This window comes from Schistocerca americana, chromosome 4 (genome assembly GCF_021461395.2).
Source record: "Schistocerca americana isolate TAMUIC-IGC-003095 chromosome 4, iqSchAmer2.1, whole genome shotgun sequence".
Lineage (NCBI taxonomy): Eukaryota > Metazoa > Arthropoda > Insecta > Orthoptera > Acrididae > Schistocerca > Schistocerca americana.
In genome coordinates this window covers 794,846,656-794,874,541 of record NC_060122.1, presented here as the reverse complement: position 1 = coordinate 794,874,541, position 27,886 = coordinate 794,846,656, and the positions used below count along the sequence as shown (strand labels likewise).

General features: G+C 41.3%; 2 protein-coding genes across 2 annotated transcripts in view; one reads left to right on the top strand and one right to left on the bottom strand.

Annotated features, from left to right (window-relative positions):
• The window catches only part of LOC124613222 (protein adenylyltransferase Fic-like), a 93,151-nt gene extending 80,092 nt beyond the window's left edge, over positions 1 to 13,059 (bottom strand). The window contains exon 1 of the mRNA XM_047141894.1: positions 12,532 to 13,059. Within this exon, the coding sequence (XP_046997850.1) occupies positions 12,532 to 12,853 (322 nt within the window). The 5' untranslated portion in view covers positions 12,854 to 13,059. The remainder of the gene's footprint in view (positions 1 to 12,531) is intronic.
• Positions 13,060 to 13,148: 89 nt separating this feature from the next.
• LOC124612533 (cactin) overlaps positions 13,149 to 27,886 on the top strand; it is a 158,107-nt gene continuing 143,369 nt past the window's right edge. Inside the window, exon 1 of the mRNA XM_047140799.1 lies at positions 13,149 to 13,252. Coding sequence (XP_046996755.1) covers positions 13,233 to 13,252 — 20 coding nt within the window. The 5' untranslated portion in view covers positions 13,149 to 13,232. The remainder of the gene's footprint in view (positions 13,253 to 27,886) is intronic.

The following is a 27,886-nucleotide window of genomic DNA, read 5'->3' as shown; positions in this document are numbered from 1 at the left end:
TACTTTGCAGGTCACCTGACATTGTGCAGCAGACGGTACTTCTGGTACCACCAAGTGATCCCCCTTCCCTTTTCCAATCATGAATGGTGCGTAGGATGAAGGACTGTTGGTAAGGCTCAACATGAGCTCTAATTTCTCAGACTTTCTCATTGTGGTAATTTCATGAGATGTATGTGGGAGGAAATTTGCAGACTCTTCACAGGAAGTACTGTCTAAATTTATGTGGTCATTCCACTTAAGGTTGCTCTGGATAGTTACTCCTAGATATTTAAAAGTAGATACTGTTTCCAGAAATTTTATCATCAATAGTGCAGTTGTACAGTAGTGGATTGCTTTTCCTATGTATGCACAATATGTTATATTTATTTATTTCAGGGTTAACTGCCAGAGCCTGCAACATTCATCAATCCTCTGTAGGTCAGACTGCAAATCAGTACTGTTTCCTGGCACTGCTACTTTCTTATAGACAACCACATCATCTGCAAACACTCTTAACAGCTTCTGACACTTTCTACTACATCATTTATATACATTGTAAACAGCAATAGTCCTAACACAATTCCTTGGGATATTCTGGAAATTACCAACACATCTGTTGATTTTATTCCATTTAGAGTGATGTGTTGAGTTCTATCTGCAAGGAAGTATCGAATCTAGTCGCAAATATGGTCTGATACTTGGTTTTCTCATATCTTTTTCACTAAATGCCAATACAGTATGGTGTCAAATGCTTTCCTAAAGTCAAGGAACATGGCATCTACCTGAGTGCCTTTGTCTACAGCACTATGAATCTCGTGGAGAAACATAGCAAGCTGAATTTAGCAAGATCTCTGCGGAGCTCATGTTGATTTTTGTAGAAGGGATGTTCATTCTCCAAAAGTGTCATAATTCTCATGCACAAAACATTTTCTATATTTGTACAACAGTTTTACATCAATGATATAGTTCTACAGTCAAGCAAATCTGTCCTGTGATTCTTCTTGAAAACAGGAATGATCACTCTTTTTCCCAGTCAGTCCAGTGAACTACAATAAACTGCTGCTAGAAGAGGAATAAGCCTTTCACATAATTTTTGTGGAGTCTTACATGTATCTCACCTGGTCCTGGTGCCTTTGAACTACTAAGTGACTATAGCTGCTTTTCTAATCTATGTTTGGTTATCTCGATGTCTGCATTTCGATGTTCGTACCATAATTGAAAGGACTGACCATATTACTATCTTCTGTGATGAAACAATTTCGAATGACTAAATTCAGTATTTTGGCCTTCTCTCTGTTATCTTCCATTTAGGTGCCAATATGGTCATTGAGATGACTGAACACATGATGCCAAACTGCTTCTGATTTTGCTTGTGACCAAAAGTTCTTAGGGTTTTTATTAAGAATGATTGCTGATACTTAAGTTCCAAAATCTCTGAATGCATCTCTCACTGGTTTCTTTATGCTCATTTTCGCTTCATTAACCTTCTGTTTGTCAGCTCTTGAATCTGTTATGAAGCAATCTTCATTTACTTAACAGTTTTCTACTGAGGCCGCTAAAGCACTTTCCCATTCTTCAAGACTTTGCCCAGAACATACTTGTTTAAGGCATATTGAACCATTCTTTCATTTTGTGTGTGTGTGGTTTTTTTTGTCTTTTGTGCTCCACATCTTCATTTACACCACTGAATATTTGATAATCAATTATTTGTATCCCGTCGCTCTTACTACACACAAATATTTTCCTACTTTCTCGATATTCCTTTTAATACTTGCAGTCATAGTTGTTACCACAACTTTATGATCACTGATAACTTCCTCTATGTTAAATTGATTTGATATGTTTGGGTCTGTTTATTGCTAGGAGGTCTAAGATATTACCTTCACAAGTTAGTTGTCTAATTATCTGCTTGAGATAATTTTTGGATAAGAAATTCAGAATAATGACACACAAATCCCAGTCTTTGGCACTTGTTTTGATCACATGACTTTCCCAACCTATGTCTGGCAATACACCCCTGTCTCCAACCCTTGTCTCATGGCTCATATCCCTGCAATAGATCTAGATGCAAAATCTGTCCCATAAATCCCCCCACAAATACTTACTCCAGTCCAGTCACTGGCATCTCCCCTCCCATCGAAGGCAGGCTGTCTGTGAAACCACCCACATGATCTACATACTGAGTGCAACCACTCTGCTGCTTTCTATATGATCATGACTACTAAAAAGCTGTCCGTCCACAGGAATTGCCAATGACAAACTGTGGCCAAGAGACAGCTGGCCCCTCATTGCTGAAAATGCTGCCCAACATGGAGTACTTCACTACAATGGCTGCTTCACAGTCTGCAACATCTGAATCCTTTCTATCAACACCAGCTTTCCAAAATTGTCCAGTTGGGAACTCTCCCTGCTATACATGCTTTGTTCCCCAAAGCCCCCTGGCCTCAACCTTTACTAAGCCCCATCTGCCAATTACCAAACTTCTTTCCTGTTCCCATTCCAACACTACAAAGCATTCTAGACTGCCAATGCACCCACTACTCTATTTCTCCTCTTCCTTTCCTGCCCCCCTCCCCCAATCATCTCCACCAGCACTGCCTCCGAACTGCAGCTAGCAGCCCTAACTTGTTCCCACCACATTCTTGCACACTCTCACAAGCTGCATAACACTGTCCCCCACTCCTACTCTCCCATTCTCGCATCATGTGTCCTTAGCCCCACCAACCATACCAGATTGCTGCTCTTGTCAGGGGCAGCTGTAGTCTGCAGTTCGGCCACAGTGGCTAGACTCTGTGGTCAAGTGTGGGCAAGTTGTGGTTGTGTGAATGTGTACTCTATTTCAGAAGAAGGTCATTTGGCTGAAAGCTTAAATGTATAGCAGTATTTTCACTGTTTGTGACCCAACATCTCTTTCTTTACAAATAGTTGTTATTTCATCCAGAACTTCCCACTGTTTGACTCTTCCAAACGGCTTTTCTCCCATGCCACAACCCAGTGCTGTTTTCCTTTGTTAATATTCTGTAATGCAGTACATTAGTCACTGCCTGTATTTTCTTTCTCTTTTTCGCTGTGCTTTGTCAGTCACCTTCCAAGCTATGCAAACTCCAACTTGCAAGCCACACTGTATCAAAACTCTTGTCCACAAACAAAACATGATAATGTGACCGTGCAGACTGTTCGTGCAGCATATCATGTCCCACATTACTCCCACAGATATATATACCGCTAGCCATTCAAAATGATCACACTTCTTCCCTAACTCTCATGTAGTTTGTATGTTGTATCACCATACCTTCCTGTGCCGCACAAACTTGTTGACCATCAACCTTACCGACAACCCCATCTGACTGGCTGACTCACTTCCCCCCCCCCCCCCCCCCCCCCCTCTTAGCCCAGCTTGCACCAACTAACTTTACCTAATCCATTTTCACCTGCTGCTCTTCACACTTACACACTCTTACCTGCATCCCACTATTTTTGTCTTTTGATCTATTTTTCTATTTGATCTCATGGTGTTTATGTCGAGTGTTGTTCGTTTTCATCCTTCACTATCAGCCCTACTCCCTTAGGTTTCATCTGTTTCCCACAACTTCACCCATTATGTACTTTTTATGGGTTTTTACATGTATTTTTACATGTTCCTTATGCTCCACTATGAATCACTGCTGCACCAAAACAGGAAGTTTCCCTATCCCCAGTTGTAACCCAGTTACACATACTGTTTCTGCATTATTGTCTAGCTCACGGAAACCTCCAAATGGCCTGACCATCAAATTACACATCTCTGGCTACAGCCCCCTTTCCACAATGACTTCTATCTTTTCAAGTCATGTCAGTCCAGGTGAAGGTAGCGCTTATAAGGAAAGGAATATACAATATTGTGGTTCCAGCTAAAGAGGTCCCAAGTACCAGGTAGGCCTTGACTGTCATTTAGCTCTTATTATAAGGCTTGGAATCATCATAAATAATGTTCAAGTATTTTAATGTGTTTAATTTAGTATTGAAAATAATTTTGTATTGAGAAAAATAATTGTTCTGATTATGAGGTTACAGTTAACTATTTGCATGGGACCATTTACTTATCTGCGAAGATCTAGGTATGTTGATTTAAAGTGTTTATTATACGTACTGTTCCACTCTTTCAGGTTTCCTGTAAATGTCAATTTAAATGCAGACCACTTTCATATGACCAGAAACTTAAGTTGTTTCATCTACATCTACATATATACTCCGCTAGCCACCAAGCAGTGTGTGGCGGAGGGCACAATTTGCGCCAAGGTCATATTCCCCCCTCTGTCCCACTCGCAGATCGTGCGAGGGAAAAATGACTGTCTAAACGCCTCAGTATGAGCTCTAATTTCTCTTATCTTTGAATGGTGATCATTGTGCGATTTGAAAGTTTGTGGCAATAATATATGCTCTACAACCATGGTGAAGATCGGATTTTGGAATTTACTGAACAGTCCCTTCCGTTTAGCACGTCATCTATTTGCAAGTGTGTCCCACTTCAAACTTTCTATTAGATTTGTAATGCTCTCGCAATGGCTAAATGTACCAGTTACGAATCTTGCCACTCTTCTTTGGACCTCCTGAATCTCTTGAACCAGATCCAACTGGTAACGGTCCCATCCAGACGAACAATACTCTAAGACTGGACGAACTAACATGTTGTACGCAATTTTCTTTGCTGAAGGACTGCATCGCTTCAGGATTCTACCAATAAACCGAAACCTAGAGTTTGCCTTGCCCGTTACTTGTGTAATCTGATCATCCCATGAATAGTCACACCCAGATACTTGACGCATGTTACCGCTTCCAAAGACTGGGCATTTATTTTGTACTCTTACATTAATGGGGATTTTCACTTTGTTATACGCAGTAGGTTACACTTACTAATATTGAGAGATAACTGCCAGTCATTACACCACACATTTATTTTCTGCAAATCCTCATTGATTTGTTCACAACTTTCGTGTGATACTACTTTCCCGTAGACTACAGCTGCTGTCAATACCATCAACCAGATTGTTTATGTAAATCATAAAAAGCAGCGGACCTATTACTCTGCCCTGGGGCACACCTGAATTTACGCTTCTTTCTGTTGCAGTCATCCCATTCAGGACGACATACTTATCTATGTCTGTTAGAAAACTTTCTATCCAACTGCATATGTCATCGGATAGACCGTAAGCATGCACTATTTGGAGCAAGTGACAGTGCGGAATTGGTATGAATGCCTTTCCGTTGAGAAATATGGCATCAACCTGGAAGCTGGTATCTACAGCCTGTTGTATATCATGTACAAAGAGGGCCAGCTGTGTCTCACATGACTGCTGTTTCCTCAAACCGTGCTGGTTTCTCCAGATGAGCTTCACAGAGTCTAGAAAGGTCATTACGTCTGAACAAAAAATATGTTCCATGGTTCTACAACAAATCAATGTCAGTGAAATTGGCTGGTAATTATGTGCATCCGATTTTCTACCCTTTTTATAGACTGCTATGACCTGGGCCTTCTTCCATTTCTGTGGAACTTTCTGCTGTTCCAATGATCTCTGATAGATGATGGATAAGAATGGTGCTATATTTGTAGCATAGTCAACATATAATATTACGGGGATACCGTCTGGGCCAGATGACTTCCTGGCATCTAAGGATCTTAACTGTTTTACAATCCCAGATACACTAAACACTATTCAGCCATCCTTGCGTTTGTTCAATAATTAAAAGGAAGAATGGTGCTGCAGACCTGTACTGTAAACGAGTTTTTGAAAGCTAGGTTTAGAATTTTGGCTTTCTGTTTATCATCATCTGTTACATTGCCCACACTGTCAGCAAGAGAAGGTATTGAATTATTTGTAGTGTTCATAGATTTTCCATACGACCAAAATTTTTTGGGGTTATTTTTAGAATCGATAGATAAAATATTGCTGTCAAATTTGTTAAAAGAATCTGTCATTGACCTTTTGACAGCTGCTTTCATTTCGCATAATTTCTGTTTGTCAGAGGGGCAGTGACTATGTTTAAAACAACTGTGCAAAATTCTCTGCTTTCTCAGCAACTTCCTAATATGTTTGTTGTACCAAGGTGGATCCTTTCCCTCCCCTATATTTTTGCTGTAATGATTTGTGCTCACTAAAAGGTACCTAAATACCTGTGCAATGTCTCATCTCTCACATGAGTGTTTCCAAAGTGAAGAGGTGAAGATCAAAGGTAAGTAATGATAATAATGTAACTGCTCAGTTGTCTACTGAGGAAGGTGCTGAACAAACAATAATAGCAAAGAAGAAAGAAGTAACTGTGCTACACATTGCCTGGTGCTGAGGGAGATGTTATACGAGAATGCAAAGCGACATTTTGTGAGGTTCTCAGTCAGACCAAATGAATAGTTCAGACATTAACATAGCTGAAGCAGAGTGGTGAGGTTGTCTATGAAGAAAAGTGATGGAATATGACAAAAAACCCGAAGTATAAAGAAGAAGATGAAAAACTGGCTGTTGATCAATGTTAACCAACGCTAGAAAGCCACTATTCGAGTGAACTGAGGTGTGATCCCATTAATAAAGACAATAAAACTGTAGCTAGATTCCATTACCAAAAAAGCAAAGAAAGCTGAGGATTCTGTGAAAGCTGACAAAGTTCAGAGTCAAGGGGCTAACTTGGAAGTATGTACAGCTGGAATTGATTTACAAAAAGTGATTTCTCTTCCTTCATTGAGGCACAGTGAAATGCATTATTTATGGCAGCTCTCTCTCAAATTACAACTTGCTTTGCATTCACGTTGGTGATAATCAAACCAGTTACATGTTTCTCTGGCATGAGGCTGCGTGTGTCAGAGGTGAGAATGAAACGTGCGTGTATTGCAAGAAACAGATTTTTATGCATTTAAGTAAACTTCACCAACAAGCATATTTCAAAAGCACAGTGGATTAGACTGGCTGCTGAATAGCTAGGATTCCATCAGCTCATAATGCAGGGGACTGATGACCTCAGATGTCGAGTCCCGTAGTGCTCAGAGCCATCTTAATGCAATTGAGGAGTTCAAGGAACATTACATCTTGAAGAGGAACATTAAGCCTTCTAATCTTCAACAGGTGCAGCTGGGAACACTACACAGTGAATCTAGCTTATTGGAAGAAATGGAAGGAATTTAACTAAAAGATTCCATTTGTGAAAGAGAAGAATAAGTGGCTTTATTTGTGAAAGAGAAGAATAAGTGGCTTTACTAGAACCTTGCGAATTGAATGAAAATGGGCATTATCCCACTTTTATCATTATTTATGTTAAAGCCAATGCATACAGAATGTTTCATTTTCTTCAAATTTTGTTTTTAAACTTACAAACACAGAACAAAAATTACATATATGAGAAGAAATCTGTATAGTTTTCGTGTTTTTGTAGTGATCCATATAAGTGCTATACACATTTTGTTGATTATCTCTAAATCAGTTTTGTGGCACTTGATACATTATTTATTACTGTCTGATCCATTTTTTACTAACATGCTACAATTATTTTTACTAACACAGTCACTGGAAAGCAGTACATTCTGAAAGGTGAACATAAATAAACAGTGTTGGAAATAGTATCCTGTCAAATACGAGTTCTCTGGATGATATTACTGCAGCAGACACACATTTCATGGTGGCAACAACTGGATGCTATTTGTATGGGGAAAATTCAAAGTGGTGACTGATCATGCAGCTCAGAAATGGTTATTAGTGTTGAGGGGCACTTCTAGATGGCTCACGAGGTGTGTGTGTGTGTGTGTGTGTGTGTGTGTGTGTGTGTGTGTGTGTGTGTGTGAAGTTCAGCAAGTTCGATTTTGAAGTTGTGCATAAGCCAGGCAAGAAGCATGGTAACACGGATGGCTTGAGCAGAAAGGCAGAAGTAGTACAGACATGGCCTTACTGAGTGGCCAGCAGCACAAGCTACTCACACCTATTGCAAGCTGTACAAGACCACGTGCTATCGGGGCACAGATGTTGGAAGGCAACAAAGCAGACAGTGACAGAATGGTATTGGTGGAAGGGGAGGGAGGAAGATGTACACCAATATGTAAAGAATTATGTACAGTATGCAGAGCAGACATGAACCACAAGCAAATACCATTACAAATGTTACCATAGGCAATTAAACCATCTGAAATGATACAAATGGATGCCATAGGTCTGACTAACTAGGCTACAGTGGAAAACCGTTTCGTGTTAACTATTACTGACCACTTTTCCCAGTATACAGAAATGATCATCATTATGAATGAGCAAGCAGCTACGTTGATGCACACCATGGTCAGTAAATTCTTGCTCCTGGCCAAGTCATAGACTTTCTTCACTCGGGAGCTGGGTGTTAGTTGTCCTTATGCTTGTATAGTCGTAACTGACAAGGAAATCATCTCCAATACGTGCTGTATCATCTGCCCATTATTCCGATGGCTGAATGCGCACAACCCAAAAGTCAAAAGTTTGGCATGTCTTAAAATGGTAATCATGGACCAAGGGACAAATTTCATGTCAATTGCTAAAGGTCCAGAAATTAAGAACTAGTCTCCTGCAAACTACTGGTAGAACAGAATACTATTAGTAAGATGCTGAGTTACTACATAAACTCTCACCATAATTACTGATATACATGCTTGTGACCGGTTGCGGCAATTTAAAACTCGAATGTTCACTCTGGTACTAGACTATGCCTTTATGAGATGGTGTATGGGAGAAGGATGCCTTCATCACTTGATGTCATCATACCAAACATTAGTAGGGAAGGCAAGCCATTTCACCAATACACTATGGGAGGCACATGCTGAATACAAATACTAAAGGCCTGGAACAGCAAGGGGTAGTGTACAGAGAAATTACCACAGTATGTGGTAGGGCAATGGGTAATGCTGTCAGGTCCTTATACCCTTGAGAGTAAAACAAAAAAAGGGTGTGACAAGGTACCAGAAACTGTACCATGGGACACACGTATCACCACCAGTCAACGTCAAGCTTCATTTCCTAACTAGAACAAAGGTAGTTCATGTTGGAAGTCTATTACCATTTCATGGCACTCCAGATTCATTGCTACTAGAATCAGCACGCACAGCAAAGTAAGAGGAGGAAAGAAATAAGGAGAAGGGTGATCATGAAGATGATGTGCATATGGGTTAAGGCCAAGAAAATAAGGAGTGATATTGTGCACATTTTGTGTTATGTTGTATTGCAATTATGAAATTAGGTAACATTAAGGTTATTGAAGGGCAACATTTGGTTGTGGAAAGGATTTTGGGAATGAGTTGTATGTGCCACAATTATTGCAATTTTATGTCTAAGATTTATAATCAATGTATGTGTGAGAAGTACGCCAAGTGAGAGCAGACCTTTCAGGAGGAGGGAAGGAGAGTATAACTCCCTGTTTCCAGGTTGCTGTATGCTCAGAATAAGGATGGAGGCCATCCAACCATGGCAGTGCTTTGCCTCTTCATCGAAGGTGGAGTGGGAGTACTGTGAGATCAACAAATGGAAAGTAGTGTGCCTTTTACCAGGCAAGAGGGCATGTTTCTTACAAGCCTTTGATGGTTGCTGAGATTAAGTGCTCTCAGGGTACAGGAAGAAGCAGAGAGCTAATGATTATTCAGAGAAGTGTGGGAATAATTCAAGATATTGCATAGGCCCTATGAACAATTTCAAGAGCAAATGCTGCAGGCAATATGCGTGTTGTCGCATACTTTGCGATGATGCAAGAGGGGTCAGTTAAACGGTGGGGATGGGCGGGGGGGGGGGGGGGGGGGGATTATTGAAAACTATACTCAGAATGTGGCTGACAATGACAATGATATCATATCAGGAACCTTGGGAAGAGTGAGGTAGGTGGTAAAAGGTAACAAGGAAGTGGCGGTGGTAAACTGCTACGAACCAGAGAGACTTGCAGGGGCAAAGTGATTGGAACTGCATGGAAGTGGGGTATTAATTAATGGGATGGTGTGTGACAACTGAACCAACACTTCAACTGTCAGCCACTTTTACAGGGATTACCAGATCAAATGTACCACATCCACAGCTGTAATAGCCAGACAAACTGCTAGGACTGTTCCCAATTCAAAATTTGACCTACCTCAATAAGAAGTTGAAACAAGATCCTGTTCCTTCCCCAAACAATCTTGCAGTGACCCAAGAAGGGTGTATATTTATGTGCTCTGGCCTGTGTAGCAGACTCAGGAAAAACATTGTACTGTTGTGACCTGGAGTGTCACCAAAACCAACATTATAGTACCTATGACTCTGTTATGTACAGCCCTCATCTGCCTTAAGTGGAAAGTTGATCACCCAAGCCCCCACCCCCCTTGCCCCCCCCCCTCTCCCACTGTGCAGATCTCAATGGAAAGGATCCCAGATTGAGCAACATGGCACACCGAGAGTAGAGATGAAAAGTGATAAATTGTTATGGGCATGTACAAAATAATACAATTAGTGATAATGTATACATTTCCCAGCATTTAAGATAGTGTAAAATACTGAAGAGCAGGTCAGTGAGTTTTTGAGAGATGTGGGAGACGTTAAGTGACACATGGAGAGATTCCATGAAGGCATGTCTAGCGTAAGGTGAGAATAGCAGTTTTAAACTGTATTGTAAAATTTTATGAGGAACTGCCTGCCTGTTGAAAGTGAGAGAAGAAAATATAACCCACAAGTGTATGGGATAAATTATGAGAACTAAGGAGCCAAAGTGCTACAACCTATAGAATAAATCTGCACCATCGAGACCTTGTGGTCCAAGCCTCCTAGTATATAAGAAGGAAAACTGGAAATAATGTACACTACTGTCCGTGTAAGCTGAGTTCTGTTGCAGATTAGTCCAGGATAGGAACCCGGGGGCCATGTATTCCAAGGAGAGAGGTAATGTGGCACTGCACTAGTTTTTGGGGATTACTGCACAACCTACGAGCTCAGCCGCAGCAGCTGGCAAAACCACATGCAGTTGGTGAGCATCAATGTGTCGGAACACCAGTTGCAGCAATGGGGCTGCTTATAGATTGCAAGATGGGCCAGGCTGAGGACCATTAATTGTGGCAATGCAGCAGAATGAAGGGGCTCTTGCAGGATGGGTTAGGCAGTTGCTTCACTGCGTGCTCACAGAGCTGTCCTTCCGAATTTGGCTGAAAGCCATGCAACAGTACAAGAAACAAGCTGGTAGCCCATAGAAATAACTGTCAATTCCAGCACAGCCATCTGCAGTCTGGCAGCACCTGCTGTGGTAAGAGGGTATGCCATGTGTCGGAAAGATGAGCTATAGCAAGTAGCCCGCAAGAGAGTGGGTCTTTGTCACCACCACTCCATCTTACAGCACCGAGTCCACCTTCCCACACTCCGTGCCTCTCCACTGATAGGCCCCTCCAGCAACAGCCTGCATCCTGCATTGAAGAGCAGCATGTCAACACCTGGGCGGTACAGACGTTTGCCCTCCTACACTGGTGTGGACACACTGATGTCATGCACCGACACTCATACGTCGACATCCACTACCAGAGACTGCCTACTCTTGTGAGTATTCTGAGTCTTCCACACTGCGGGTGCCTACTGTCAACGGAGACTCCATGCTAAATGGGGACTGCATCACTGAGCAGCTTTTTGTGTGTCAGCATTCCTGGGCTCCGATGTCACTATCGGCCTACTGGCTATCTAATTCTGGCTGCTTGCAGAAATGCTATGAATATAGTAGCATGAGGTCCAATAAATTATTTGACTCCTGATGTTTGCATGAGCTGTTATTGGCTCACCATGTCTTCACTTCAAAATTAAAACATGGAAAAATTTCAAATAAAATGGAAAACATGGTCAGTTGGACAAAGCACTATGTAAAATGATAGAAAAATGCTTCCAGTGGAGATTCACTTTGTAATTCAAGCTACAAATAGCACATATGTCCTCAGATAAGACATTATTCTGCAATGTAAACAAACATATCCTCACAGCATCCTAAAACAAGAGAATGTATAATGCAACAGCATGCTGTTGGAATATGTGGTACAATGTTATTGGGTGATACAGAGAGCAAAGAGGAACTTATTCACTCATAATATCTCTGCTCTATAGATGCTTGTGTCTTTTAAGTACACACTGTCATGAGATGGTCAAGCTTCACAAATATTAATGTATGAGTAAGAGCATCAGCAGTAGTAAATATGTTATTGATGAAGTACATAACAAATTTTAGCTGAATATGGAGGTGCAGGGCTCAACGGTGCAGTTACTGGTGTTGTATAGTAGGAGTCTGTATTGAAGTACAGGAAAATATTACCTTTCGACTGATTATTTAAAAACAAAACATTATCAACTGCAATAAACACAAAATTATTCTGCAACCAGAGAATTTTGAATTATTATAAAGTTTTTCTGCCACTCCCCACCCCCCCCCCTTCCCCACCCCTCATGCATTTTCTTTTGTATGCAGGATGTACTGTACACAATTAAGGCACGAATACGTCGAATGTTACAAATAACAAGATCGAGAATATTACAAATGCAGAAAGTGGAGTGGTAAATAAGTAACATAAGCAACTATGTTCATACTTGCCTACTGCTTTGGATTTGCTCTTAACGTCTTCAGAGACATCAGATGTTCTAAGAACTAATCCCAGAGTTCCATCATCGACAACGTGAATCTGGCTGTCGTCTGGCAAAGGCGAAAACGCTTTTTGCGGCGATTTAAATCCATGTTCACTGCACTGAACTTTAAAGTATTCCGACAGCAAAGCAAAAAGCAACATAAAAACAAATACTGACATGAATATGAAATATATACAAAATTTATTCATGTCAGTGGAAAACAAACAAGATGACTGCACTCTATTAAAAAGAGATTTGTAAACTGTAACGCGCTGAATATAGGAATTCATTTTGTACTCTAAACACTGGGGGCATTTACTGAACGACAGTATATTAAAACATTACAATCTTATCACTTGAAAACAGTTGGGGCTGTTGGTCATGTGGCAGGCACCCATCGTTTCTTTTCATAGCAAACAACAGCTGTCAGAAACGATGCAAAATTACACATCCTACCACAACAACAACCACTTCTCGTACGTCAAACTCTCGGAACATGCGGTGCAATGCTATTGGCCGGTGATACAGAGCAAAGACGTACTTATTCACGTATATCTCTGCTTTACAGATGTTTATTGTCAGAGAGAAGGGAACGCGTACCACTGTGACGCGTATCTAATGTAGTTTGTATACTCTAAGTGTATATTTGTTATTGTGATTGTCAGTGGAATGGATCATCCCCGAATTAGGTAAACAAACGTTCTTCGGTGACGGGATATTGCAGTAGTTGTCTTTAATATGGTGTTATGTAAAAGGTTATGTGTTTAGTATTCGATCTTCGCTATTATAAATAATAGCGGTAAGGAAAAAAAAGAAAGAAAACAGTGTATCACAAACTAATAATATTTCAATTGTCATGTGTATGTTCGTGGGTAGAAATTGGTTATTGTTTTACATTGACATTCACTTGAGGTGCCACTAGAAAATGTTTAGTATGAATGTTTATCCCGTACGACAAGCTGAACGAATAAATAATTTCGTCCGGTTCGGAGCGTGGTGTGAGTTTTGCATCTTGGTGACATCGGCATCAGTGGCGTTTCGTAGTATCGAAGCCTTAGTAACCGTCAGGCTACGTGTTATACAAGTTTGCACAAGAAATATACTGTATGAACTGGTAGATATATCACTCTCTCCAACAGATCTTATCGCTTAATGATTTAGGAAAATACATCATCTAAAATTTTGAGAAAAGGGAGAAACTCCTGTGTCACTGAGGCTGAGAGTGCAGACGGAAAACTGTGCTATAACTGTTTAAACTTGCAATCTAAATAAAGCATACAAGTGGAGGCATAGATCCTCATTTATAACACCTCCAACACAACCAGCGTCTCTATACCTTTCACACTTTCAGTCCAAATTCTGTAATCGTTTGATGATGATTTATTCTTGACAATGACTACAGCATTAGCGAGCATCTGTTATACGGTATAAGAATTTGTTCTGCTTTAACTTGGTGCTGGTCTGTGTTTTTCTGTAGTACAGTGATTTCTGGTATCGATATATTTTGTTAATCCATTGTAAAAATTTGTTTTGGATAACTCAGTCACACATTTGTTGTTGCGGCCAGAGTACCCCTTGATATGCTAAAGTCAGGGACATATATTCAGCTACAGCAGCTGGTAGAGCTACCATGAGCTGTTTTTTAGTTGCTCTAAGAAATTGCACCTCCTTGTGATTTAAACAGGAGTCAAGTGGTTCCAGAATGAAACTTTCACTCTGCAGCAGAGTGTGCCGAGTTTGAGTATCCATCCGGTACACTCTCGCCTTTCACAGGCAAGTTCTCTACTGACTGAGCTACCCAAGCATGACTCATACCCATCCTCATAGCTTTAATTCCGCCAGTACCTTGTCTCCTACCTTCAAAACTGCACAGAAACTCTCCTGCGAAACTTGCTGCACTAGCACGATATTGCTGAGACATGGCTTTGCCACAGCCTAGGGGATGTTTCCAGAATGAAACTTTCACTCTGCAGCAGATTGTGCACTGGTATGAAACTTCCTGGTAGATTAAAACTATGTGTGGGACTTAGACCCGAACTTGGGACCCTCACCTTTCACAGGCACACACCTTTAATATTCCAGGCAGTTTTATATCAGCTCACACTCCACTGCAGAGTGAAAGTTTCATTCTGGAAACATCCCCCAGGCTGTGGCAAAGCCATGGCTCCACAGTATCTTTTCTTCCTGAAGTGCTAGATCTGCAAGTTTTGCAGGAAAGCTCCTGTGAAATTTGGAAGGTAGGAGACAAGGTACTGGCAGAATTAAAGCTGTGAGGATGGGGCATGAGTCATGCTTGGGTAGCTCAGTCGGTAGAGCACTTACCCATGAAAGGCGAGGGTCCGAATTCGAATCTCTGTCCGGCACATGGTTTTAATCTACCAGGAAGTTTCAAGAATCCAGTGGTTGATATTTTTGTCCTCTGTACCTCCTGCACAGTGTGCACACTGTACCCAGTAGTGATGTGATTCTCCTCCCTAGAAAATTATGGTTTCAAGTCCTCAGTTCCTTTCAAGTTTAGGACTTATTTGGCCTGCAAGCTCAGATGTTGAGCACACTTGTACATTCATTAAACCACTTACACCTTCTCTGTAGGGAATATTTCTAATGGCTGCTCTCTCTAGCTTCTCTGTAGGGAATATTCCTAATGGCTGTCTCTCTTTGTTTGCCTTAGGGATCATTTTATGTGTAAGTTTTGCATTGTTGTCCGGAAGTGTCAGCATTGAATTGGAATCCCTCCTGTTGTTCTTATCTGAGATGTGCTCTGTATGACAAGATTGATCCATCAATAATACTCCACTTTACAACCTGAAGCTGCTGTTAAGTTATCTCTCTCAGTTTAAGTTATTCTGTGAGTTTCTTTTTGGACCTTTTCTTCTCTAGTGGGCTATTACTAAAAATCACTGTGCCGTTACATAGTTACAGTCTAGAGTGTGGAAATTATTTTCAATACATATTGTTGTACTGATGTGCTGTTCTCCAGTCAAAATGTTACAAGCATTCTCAACAAATGAATTCTGTTATAAAGTGGCGAATCTTCATATGCCTGATTTAATTTGTGCCAGCCTTCTTTTGCAGGTGTTGTGATTATTTTGCAATTGTATGGTGGTCTCCAACTGCACATAAATTGCTGAATCAGCTGACAGTATTATTCTTCTCTAGCACAACGAACTTTCATCTCATGTGTAGTTTCATTCTAGATGCATTCCCATAACTTCCTTACAATATTTCTATAAGTGATATTGAATTTATACTACAGGAGACATTAATTCCATAGTTCCATTGTGGTATCTTGTAACAGATATTTAAAAAAGTCTCAGTAGGGCCTTTAGCATGAATCACATCAAAATATGACATTTTACAAGAAGTTAGTTCCAGTAGCTGCTCTCCATGCTACTCTGACCTGTGCAAGCCTCTTCATCTCCAAGTAACTGCTGCAATCTACATCTTTTTGAATCTGCATACTGTATTCACCTTTTGGTCTCCCTCTGAAATTTTTACTCGCCATGCTTCCCTCCAGTACTAAATTGGCGATCCCTTGATGTTTCAGAATGTGTCCTACCAGCCGTTCTCTTCTTCTAGTCAAGTTGTGCCACAAATTTCTTTTCTCCCCAACTCCGTTCAGTACCTCATTAATTATGTGATCTACCCATCTGATCTTCAGCAGTCTTCTGTAGCACCTCATTTCCAAAGATTGTATTCTTTTCCTGTCTAAACTGTTTATTGTCCATGTTTCACTTCTATACATGGCTACACTCTATACAAATACTTTCAGAAAGGACATCCTGATACTTAAATCTATACTTCATATTAACAAATTTCTCTTCTTTAGAAACTTTTTTCTTGCCATTGCCAGTCTACATTTTATATCCTCCCTTCTTCGACCGTCATCAGTTATTATGCTTCCCAAATAGCAATACTCATTTACTACTTTAAGTACCTCATTTCCTAATTTAATTCCCTCCCTGATTTGATTCATCTACATTCTATTACCCTCGTTTTGCTTTTGTTGATGTTCATCTTATTTACTCCTTTCAAGACACTATCCATTCCATTCAACTGCTCTTCCAAGTCCTTTGCTGTCTGTGGCAGAATTCCAATGTCATTGGCAAACCTCAAAGTTTTTATTTCTTCTCTCTGGACTTTAATCCCCACTCCAAATTTTTCTTTTGTTTCCTTTACTGCTTGCTCAATATACAGACTGAATGGCATCGTGGATAGGCTACAACCCTGTCTCACTCCCTTTTCAATTACTGCTTCCCTTTCATGCTCCTCGCCTCTTATAATACCATCTGGTTCCTGTACAAATTGTAAATAAACTTTCCCACCTTGAATTCTACCTCTGCCACCTTTAGGATTTGAAAGAGAGTGTTCCAGTCAACATTGTCAAAAGCTTTCTCCGAGTCTACAAATGCTATAAATGTAGGTTTGTCTTTCCTTAATCTTTCTTCTGAGATAAGCTATAGGTTTATATTGGATTGTGTGTTCCTACATTTCTCTGGAATCCAAACAGATCTTTCCCGATGTTGGCTTCTATCAGCTTTTCCGTTTTTCTGCAAAGAATTTGTGGTAGTATTTTGCAAACATAACTTATTAAACTGTAGCTCGGTGGTAATTTTCGCACCTGTCAGCACCTGGTTTCTTTTAAATTGGAATTATTATATTCTTCTTGATGTCTGAGGGTTTTTTGCCTGTCTCATGCATCTTGCTCACCAAATGGAAGAGTTTTGTGATGGCTGGCTTTCAGAAAGGACATCCTGATACTTATATCTATACTTCACATTAACTATCAGTAATTCTAACGGAATGTTGTTTACTTCAGGGGCCTCGTTTGGACTTATGTCTTCCAGTGCTGTGTGAAATTCTTCACACATTAACATATCTCCCATCTCATCTTCATCTACATCCCCTTCCATTTCTATAATATTGCTATCAAGTACATCTTTCTTGTATAGACCGTCTGTAGACTCCTTCCATCTTCCTACTTTTCCTTCCTTGCTAAGGGCTAGTTTTCCATCTGAACTCGTGATATTCATACACGTGATTCTCTTTTCTCCAAAGGTCTCTCAAACTTTCCTGTAGGCAGCATCTATCTTTCCCCTAGTGACATATGCTTCTAAATCATTACATTTGTCCCCTAGCCATTCCTGGTTAGCCATTTTGCACTTGCTGTCAGTCTCATTTTTTAGACGTTTGTATTCCCTGTTTGCCTGCTTCATTTACTGCATTTTTATATCTTCTGTGCCATGTGGGATTAGCCGAGCGGTCTAAGGTGGTGCAGCCATGGACTGTGCGGCTGATCCCGGCAGAGGTTCGAGACCTCCCTCGGGCATGGGTGTGTGTGTTTGTCCTTAGGATAATTTAAGTTAAGTAGTGTGTAAGCTTAGGGATTGATGACCTTAGCAGTTAAGTCCCATAAGATTTCACACACATTTGAACATTTTTTTATATTTTCTCCTTTCATCAGTTAAATTCAGTCTCTCTTGTGTTACCCAAGAATTTCTACTAGCCCTCATCTTTTTACCTACTAGATTCTCTGCTGCATTTGCTACTTCATCTCCCAAAGCTACCCATTCTTCTTCTACTGTATTTCTTTCCCTGGCTCTTGTCAATCATTCCCTAATCCTCTACAGCCTCTGGTTCTTTCAGTGTATCTTCGTCCCATCTCCTTAAATTCCTGTTGTTTTGCAGTTCCTTCAGTTTTAATCTACAGTTCATAACCAGTAAATTGTGATCAGAGTTCACATCTGCTCCTGGAAATGTCTTACAATTTAAAATCTGGTTCCAATATCTCTGTCTTACCATTATATAATCAGTCTGAAACCTTCCTGTGTCTGGAGGTCTTTTACACGTACACAACCGTCTTTCATGATCCTTAAACCAAGAGTTAGCGATGTCTGAATTATGCTCCATGCAAAATTCTACCATCAGCTTCCTCTTTCATTCCTTTCCCCCAGTCCATATTCACCTACTATGTTTCCTTCTCTTCCTTTTCCTAACATCAAATTCTAGCACAGTTTTTGTTTTGTTTTAGGGAACTACAATATATTATAGGTAGAAGAGGGGCTAAATTCAGTGTAGAATCCGACAAGAATTCCATTGGGGGCCTGGAGCTTTGTTCAATTTTAATGATTTCAGCTGTGTCTCAACACCATTGATACTGTTATGTATTTCCACCTTTTCAGTGGTACAAGGATTAAATTGTGGCTATTCTCCTGGGTTTTCTTTGGTAAAGTATCATTTAAAAATGGAGTTAAGCATTTCAGCTTTAAATTGCTATGCTCAATTTCAGTTCCTGTGTCATTTGCTAGGGACAGGACACTTAACTTTGGTGCCACTAACAGCCTTTACATATGACTAAGATTCTTTTTTTTTGGGGGGGGGGGGGGATTCTGTGAAAGACCATTTGACAATATTCTGCTTCAGCAGTCAATGAAGGCATCACACATTGCTCTCTTGACAGACAAACGTGTTTGATTCACCATCTCTCTATCTATAGCCTCATGTTTTGTTTTACACTTATAATGCAGTAATCTCTTGTTTCTTTAGAAGTTTCTTTACAGCTGCTTATACCATGGAGGTTCTCTCCTATTATGAACTGTTCTACTGGGTATGTATCTATCCAGCGTATGGTCAACTATTCTTTTAAACTTATGTTTACTGAGAATTTTGTTGTTGTGTATCCTTGGGACTGGGCCAAAGTTACCTTTGTTTCTGATAAGCGCATCCTGCATATGAGAATTTTCTGTGTTCTATTAATAAAAAAATTTACAAGCCAGTCCAAGTTCTGCAAAGCTTTACACATCATCATTCCTTTCAGATCATTCAACAATACATTTGGTGTAGAACATCTTTTTGAAATTTAAGATTAAATATGAAGGATCTAGAATAGGGTCATTGCCATTACTTACATATTTTGTGGAACAATGTTAGCATTGGTTGGCCTGAGATGCAGTGGAAACTCACGGGAGCATGTCAGTGGCTGGTTGTAAGCAGACAGAGCACCAATTAGTTGAAGTAATTATGTCAAACCGTGACATGAATATAATCATGTAATAAGCAATGTATTTAAAAATCCAGCAGTCATAATGCTAATAGTTTACAAGGTTGTCACCAATCATTTTGGGGCACAATGTACACAGCCAAAATTACAGTGCAAAGTGGAGAGACCTATATGTAATCTCTGATCACATACATAATTTCTGATCATTTTTGAACTCTTCAGTAACCATAGCTGAGCTTCTCATGAAATCATCTGTATTTGATTTATCAACTCACAACCAAATTGCCACCAAGCAACCTAACCTAGAACTTGGGCTACACTTACAGAGAAGCCTTTCACTATAACTGATAAAATTCTGTTACCAAAACTTATATATCAACAAAAATAATAAATTTTTGAAAATATAAGTAATTGTATAGATAAAAAAACTACTCACCAAGTGGTGGCAGGAGAGCACACAAATAAAAGATATTACAGTTTGCTAGCTTTCGGATCCAATGGCTCTTCCTCCTGGCAAAAAGGTTGAAGAGGAAGGAAGAGGGGTGAAAGAAAAGGACTGGTGAAGTTTAGGAAAAGGGGTAGAGTCTGGATAAGTCCCCCAGGGATCAGTGGTGATTTACCAGACAGGATGAGAAGGAAAGACTGATTGTTGGGAACCACACTTAACAAGATTTGAAAACCTAAGAGCTTAAAGGTGGAAGATAGGATAATATGCAAGGCAGAGATTACTACTAAAACATCGTACATGAGTTAATAAGAGCGAAAAGATTAGTGCATTGTGTGCGATAGACGTAGAAGGGAGACGGCGAAAAATAGATACGTCAGAAAATGAAAGAAGTAGAAAACTAAAATGGAGTGAAGGAAGGAATGTTTCTGTGAAGAAATGGTGAGGCCAAAGAAATTAACATAAATTAAGGCCAGGTGGCTGGTGAGAATAAAGGACATGTAGTGTCAGTTCCCACCTGCGGAGTTGGTGGGACATGTGGTGAAACGGGCACTGAGGTCATGACTGTCATGTTGTAGAGCATGCTATGCAAGAGGATATTGTGTGTTGCCAGTATACACCCTTTGCCTATTCATCCTAACTGATAACTTGGTGATAGTCTTGCAGATGTAAAAGGCTGAACAGTGTTTGTGTAACAGCTGGTATATGACAGGTGTCATTTCACATGGGGCTCTCCCTTTAATAGTATACGTTTCTCCAGTTACAGTGCAAGTATGGGTGGTGGTAGGAGGGTTCATAAGACAAGTCTTGTAGCAGGGACAGTCACAGGGGTAGGAGCCATAGGGTAGGGAGATGGGTGCAGGAGGAGCATATGGTCTGACAAGAATATTGTGGAGATTGGGAGGGCCACAAAGAGCTATTGTAGGTGTGGCGAGTAAAATCTCAGACAGAATGGATCTCATTTCAGGGCATGATTTTAGGAAGCCCCATGCTTGTCACCATTGATGCCACCTCCCTCTATACTGTATCAGCATTCCTTATGTACTTGGTCTGTCTATTTCTGGACATTTCCTCAGTCAGCACCCACTTGATTCCAAACTTATGACATCCTTCCTGTTCATCTGAATCAGCTGTATACTTACCAGCTACTACTTCATCTTTGAAGGGCAAACAGATCAGAGGTGCAGCCGTGGGAATCAGGATGGTTCCTTCCTATGCCAGCCGTTTCGTGGATCACTTGGAGAGGGCTTTCCTGGGATCCATAAGCCTTCAGTCCCTGGTTTAGCTTAGATACATTGATAACATCTTTGCATATGGACTCATGGTGTGGCTGATATGTTAAAATTCCTGGAGTCTCTAAATACATGCTCCCAATTATATTTCATCTGGTCCTATTTTGTATCCCATGCCGCTTTCTTTGATGTTGATCTCATCTTCACCAAAGGTCAGCTACACAGTCCTGTTCACATTAAACCTACTAACAACAGTACTTAAGTTTTGACAGTTGCCATCCTTTGCATATCAAATGTTGCTTCTCATACAGCCTTACTCCCAAGAGGCTCACAACTATTTTGCGAGTACATGCCTGGCTACCATGGGGCCCGAGCCTTTGCAGCATTACTTCCTTTCTGTGTTGCAAGCTTATGCTCCCACTATCCCTTTCTCCCTCTGTCTGTCCATCAGGTGGTTTTCTTGGTGCAGAGTCTGCTTGGACCTGGTTTCTGATTTGGGACTCGAGTTTCCACTGTGGCATTTCCTACAACGTTTCATTAAATAAATACTTGGTCTCCATTATTGAGTTTGACCTGCCAACAATTTTGAAAATTTGCCAGAGGTGTGAAGTGTGCAGGAAAGTTTGACAAATACGTGTATGTTGCACCTTTGTGTCTTTCCATCTTTACACCCTTCCCTGTAATAAGGTAGTACACCCAAAACCCAGCATGCTAGCCATTCCATTATTGGGGGATGGAAGGGGTGGGGGGGGGGGGGTGTCATGAAGTACCTGGATGGTGATAGAATCCTCCTGACCATGTGGGGATTACACTGTTAGTGCCTGAGCTGAAGACTCCCCATGTATGCCAAGCAATATATGCCTGTCATGGATGGGGCGTGGGGACTGTGAACAATAGACTACTGGCTACATAGCCATGGGTGAGGCTGGGTGGTGCCCATGGGGAGAGCCCACATTCAAAGTGGGTGGCACCATAGCAGATAAGCCGCAAATGAAGCAGGTGAAGTTATCTCCCACTGGGAGCCATACGACCTGAGCAGTCTGTATGGAAGAAAGACCTCGTTTAATGCAGAGAGATATGACCCTAAAATGTTCCCTTCCCTAACTGTGCCATGGGAGGAACATAGGGCTAAGTGGCAGGCAGAAAAATACTCCCCCCTGATATGTTGTTTGAAGGACTGATGGGGATTCCTGCTTGCCCACAAAGACCTTAGTCTTTATTGAGAACATAGAAGAAAAGTTCAGGAAAGTGACAGCCATATCTAAAATGAAAAGTGGGTCAGTCTTGATCAAAACAGCATCCCCTGCCCAGTCATGGGCACTGCTCGCATATAACAAGCTGGGCGACATACTGGTTACTGTCACTCCCCATACTAATCTAAATACGGTTCAGTGCATCAAATTCCAGCAAGACCTGCTCTTGCATTCTGATGATGAGCTATGCGCCAACTTTGAGCGAGGGAGTGTACACTTTGTCCGTGATATCTGTAGGGGGCAGAGGACAATATGGTTGCTACTGGTGCCTTCATCTTGGCCTTTGAGGGCAATTCACTGTCTGAAAACACAATGTTGCAGCGCTAGCCCCATCTATAGAGATTGTCAACGATCGTTGCGTGTGTACTCTCCTTGTGCCCCTCCTCCCATCTGTCTCAACAGTGGAATTCACCATTCTCCTTGCTTGCCCGATTACACTGTTTTCCAGAGAGAGAGAGAGAGAGAGAGAGAGAGAGAGAGAGAGAGAGAGAAGAAAATACAAGAATATAAGACTCTGGACAAACTAACTTATCCAGAGGCCAAAAGAAGTACTGGCAGATGTGCCCAGCATGTAAACAGTGTCATATGCAACTATGATAATGTGCCCCCTTTGGCAAAGGTACTCCCACACCTTACAGCTCTTACAGGGGACCCTCAGGGCTGCTCAACCATGCCGGACCGCCCCCTTCCTCCCCCCCCCTCCTTGCCACGCCCCCCCCCCCCCCCCCCCCCCCCCAGCAATGGTTGGGGCTCTCCTCTTGCTGGTTCCTCCATGCCTGTGGGATCATTGTCTTCCCACCCACTGGGAACACTGGTTGCCACCTTCCAGCCAGAGACAAATCATCTTCATGTGGTTTATCTCTCCAGAAAGGGGTCCCTTGGGACACTTCCTTCCAAGGTTTCTGCTGGTCTACAACCGAGCACCAGCCAGTGGCTGAAGGAGCCAGAGGCAGCTGGTGGCAGGGCTTCGTGATCATCATCAGTACCTGAAACTGATTCAGAGAAGCTGTCACAATCTTCCAAGTCCTCTAAGGAGAGGAAAGCTAAGAAAAAGTCCTCCGAGAAGGAGATTCTTGTGGCTCCCATGCCTCCAGATCCTGTCTACTCCAGTCCTGTAGCTGAAACTGAGATTCCGGGGACTCCTGTTCTTCTGAACTGCCCCAACAGAAGACAGACCTTGGTGGTCATCAGAAATGACGTCCGCTCCCGGTAGCTGAGTGGTCAGCGTGACAGACTGTCAATCGTAAGGGCCCGGGTTCGATTCCTGGCTGGGTCGGAGATTTTCTCCGCTCAGGGACTGGGTGTTGTGTTGTCCTAATCATCATCATTTCATCCCCACCGACGCGCAGGTCGCCGAAGTGGCGTCAACTCGAAAGACCTGCACCAGATGAACAGTCTACCTGACGGTAGGCCCTAGCCACACGACATTTCATTTCATTTCATCAGAAATGACAGAGGCCATTCGAGATTGTAGGCATGCTCCCCAATGCCATAAGCGACACCCATTGCCTTTAAGTGTCTGTGCCCAGGCCCGCCATCTTATAAAATGACAGATGTGAGAATGCTGGGAATGGTTTGTTTCAACCATTGGGCCACATACCTCTCCTTCGGAGGTTTGGGAAAAGATCAGACATCTCTGCAGATACCAGACACCTCGAGGTGTACCTGGTATTACCTTAAATGGTGCTGTCTACACTGACCCAGATACTGCTGCCAATCATTTTGTTCTGCTTTATGCTTGAGCCTCTGTGTCTGATAATTATCAACCTGCCTTCCATGTCCTAAAACAGTGGGTGGAGCGAAAGCAATTATTTTTCACTACACACCACTGGAGCTATGTAATGCTCCATCCAGCGAGTGCAGATTTGCCAAGTGTCCTACTCCACTGCAATGATATAGTGCAGGGCCAGACTGCATCCAAATAAATGCTCAGGCACCTGTCGGTGGATTGTCAGCATTGTATTCTTTCTATTTTTAACAGTTTCTGGAGCGAAGACGTGTTCCTATTGCAATGGTGAGAAAGCATCATTATCCCGGCACGGAAACCAGATAAGCACCCTCTCGAGTTATTGCCCAGTCTCACTATTGTTATCTTTAAGTTGCTTGAACGCATGATAAGCCATTGGCTGTGTTGGCTCCTTGAATCTTGTGGTCTTCTAGCTCTGTCCCAGGGTGATTTTTGCAAAGGACAGTCCACTACTGATAATCTGGTTTATCTGGAGTCTGCCATCTGAACAGCTTTTGATCAACATTCGTGCCTTATAACCATCTTCTTGGACATGCAAAAGGCTTATGACACCACATCGTGACATCATATCCTCACTACCTTATGCAAGTAGAGTTTCCATGGCCTGCTCTTGATTTTTATCCAGAAATTCTTCTCATTGTATTTTCTGAGTTCCAGTTGGTGCCTCCCACAGTTCTCCCCTTATCTAAGAGAGTGGGGTACTGTAGGGCTCTGTACTGAGTATTGTCCTCTTTCTAGTAACCATCAATCGTCTGGTAGCAGCTGTGGGGCCCTCAGTATTATCCTCCATGTATGCTGGCAACTTTTGCCTCTACTACCGCTCCTCTAGTGTGGGAATCACTGACTGTCAACTGCAAGGTGGCATATGAAAGTTGCAGGCATGACCCCTCACACATGGCTTTTGGTTTTCAGCCACCAAGACTCAAGTCATGCACTTTTGTCAATATCTCAACCAGAACTTTACCTTGACAACCAACTACTCAATGTGGTGGTCTTTGGTGCTCAGTTGACATTGATTCCCCATCTTTGCCAGTTTAGACGAGAGTGCTCCCTGCACCTTAATACAATTTGCTGCCTGGGTAACACCAGCTGGGTTGCAGATCGCACTACCCTTCTGCAGCTATACAAAGCGCTGATACTAACCCATCTTGATTGATTATGGGAGTCTGTTATACAGTTCGTCATTGTCCTCAGCATTGTGGACACTATATCCGATACACCACTGTAGGGTTCGATTTGCGACAGGAGCCTTTCAAACTAGCCCTGTGAACAGCTAATTCTTGGAGTCTAGGGTCCCTTCATTGCAGATCAGGCACCAACAACAGATTGTCAGTTATGCTACACATGTTCCAAACTGCCTACCGTCTCCTCTTTCTAAACATGGAAGTCCATCACCTGCAACAGCGGCGTAGATCAGGGACTACGATTACAATCCACGTCCTGTCCCTCCTCTCTGAACTCCAGTTGTTTCTTCTACCACTCTCCTCCCAAGGACATAGCCAGGATTTTGTTAAAGGGGGGATGGGGTGCAATTTATTAAAGAGGTCTTTAAAAAAACCTATGTTTTTCATTTATTCGTAAAATTTCGGTAAATAGCTGTAAACAGTTTTATCCAACAGTGATTTCAGAGTTTTCACCGAGGGGAAATATAATCTCATTACTTAGGAGTGCTGTATATTGGCAAACCACTGAGAAGCAGACATGCTCCAAACTCCCTCACCCTCCAAGGTTGTTTTACACTGTTCTTCTTTCAGTCTGGATTTGAGCTGAGGAAGTGATCAAGAATGGACAAGCAATAATTTTTTGGAACATCATGATTGTTACTGGCATAGTTTTTTAAATAAGAGATCTCTGTTTCACAGAGAAGCTAAAACAATTTTTGGTGGTGAAAATGCAAAGGATCCAGAATTTCTCAACCTTTCACTTTCCCATATTTATTCATTTAAGTATGCATCTCCCACTTCTTGCTATGTAGTAAACATCATTTTCTGCATTAAAGAATGCCCCAGCAGAGAAATGCTTGATCCTAAATTAGGAGAATTGGGATTATTATTTACGTGTCATATGGATTTTAGTGCCAGGATTCTCCGAAGAGATGCTCAGCTTACCTTCGGTGCAGCTCTTTTCATTTAAGCAGATGGGCTGCATCTTTAGGGGAACTGGAATCTGTCAGGAAAGAAAGGTAGTTGGAAGGAGTTGGCTGTGGCCTATAGTAAGGAACCAACCCCGGGATGTGCCTATGTTGAAAATGAGAAACCACAGAAAGTCATTTTCAAGTTTACCAGTGGATGGATTCAAACCACCTCACGTCCCGAATTCAGGGGTTGCTAGCTCAGCAGCCCAACACAAAGAGCTATCCAAAGTCAGTGCAGAATTTGGAGAACACTTATTGTTGTACATTGCTTCAAAATAAAATAAAATGTGCACAACAGAAGATTGAATTTTGACATTGCTCATTTTATTGTGCATGTTTAGTCATTTTAAAGTGCATGAATGCACGCATATTTTAAGATTTAATTGTGCTTGGAATTGCTGGCTTCAGGTGTTCTAATATTACAAGAGTATAAATAGATTTTGGACAAAAGGAAGAGAAGGGATGCAGGGTGCTGTCGGTTTGGACAAATTCAAACAGCCCACTGAAAAAGTCAGCTATAAACGAAAGAACTATAGCACGCGCTGTCACTTCGTACCCCTTTCAGCTCTCCACAAATACCTCCCCGTCATTCAGTATCAGAACTGTTTTTCGTGAGTGAGTACTTCCCAGGTGACAAGATTGAGCAATATTTTGTGATTTGGGGTACTAATAATAGTATATTGAACAGATTTTTTAAAGAAATGCAACCATCGCCGTTTGGGCGATATTTCTGTTGATCGTCACGATTTTCGGATGACGCAGGCAAATCCAAGTGTGTTTTTATGCACTGATTTTAATTTAATGTTATTTGTAATTATATTTACCACTCCACTGCCGTGTGTAATATTGAAATATTGCAAACTCAGAGTTCTACCAGCTTCCAAATAATGCATGCAGTGCTAACATTAAACTGCTGTAGATAGGTAATTGGGTTATTACAGTAGTACGTACATATTTTTAATTTACCGTAATGCTAGTGGATTAGTCATAATTGGTTTGCCTCTTCTTCCTTGATGCAAACTTATCCATATTTAGAAATTACCACAAAAGCACACAACACAAAAACAGTAAACAGTAGCACCTACATTAAATTCAACTACAAGTAAGAAATGGACTCATTAACAAAATAACAACTAAGCTCAAACAATTCCAACAACTGGTCTTGGGTAGAACAGGGATGTACTATAGCTGATAGTACTATGGATGTACAGATAGTTTAAATCTATTCCCGGCTGTGCTAACTATCAGTGGGCAGATAGATTTTTTAGGTTAAAGCCAAAGTCCAGACAACAATCAAGAAAAATAGAATAAAAGAAGCTTCACATACAGAAAATAGGGGTAAAGGGTAGTATCAGTTTACTTCATCAAAGTATCAGGGAAATAAAAAATAAAGTAGATGAGCTGTTAGCATGTTTAGATGACCTCAAAAATAAGAATGAGACTGATATACTTTGATCACCATGTAACTGTGGGGATGGAAATTGTCAGTATAAATGGGTATAATTTAGTATC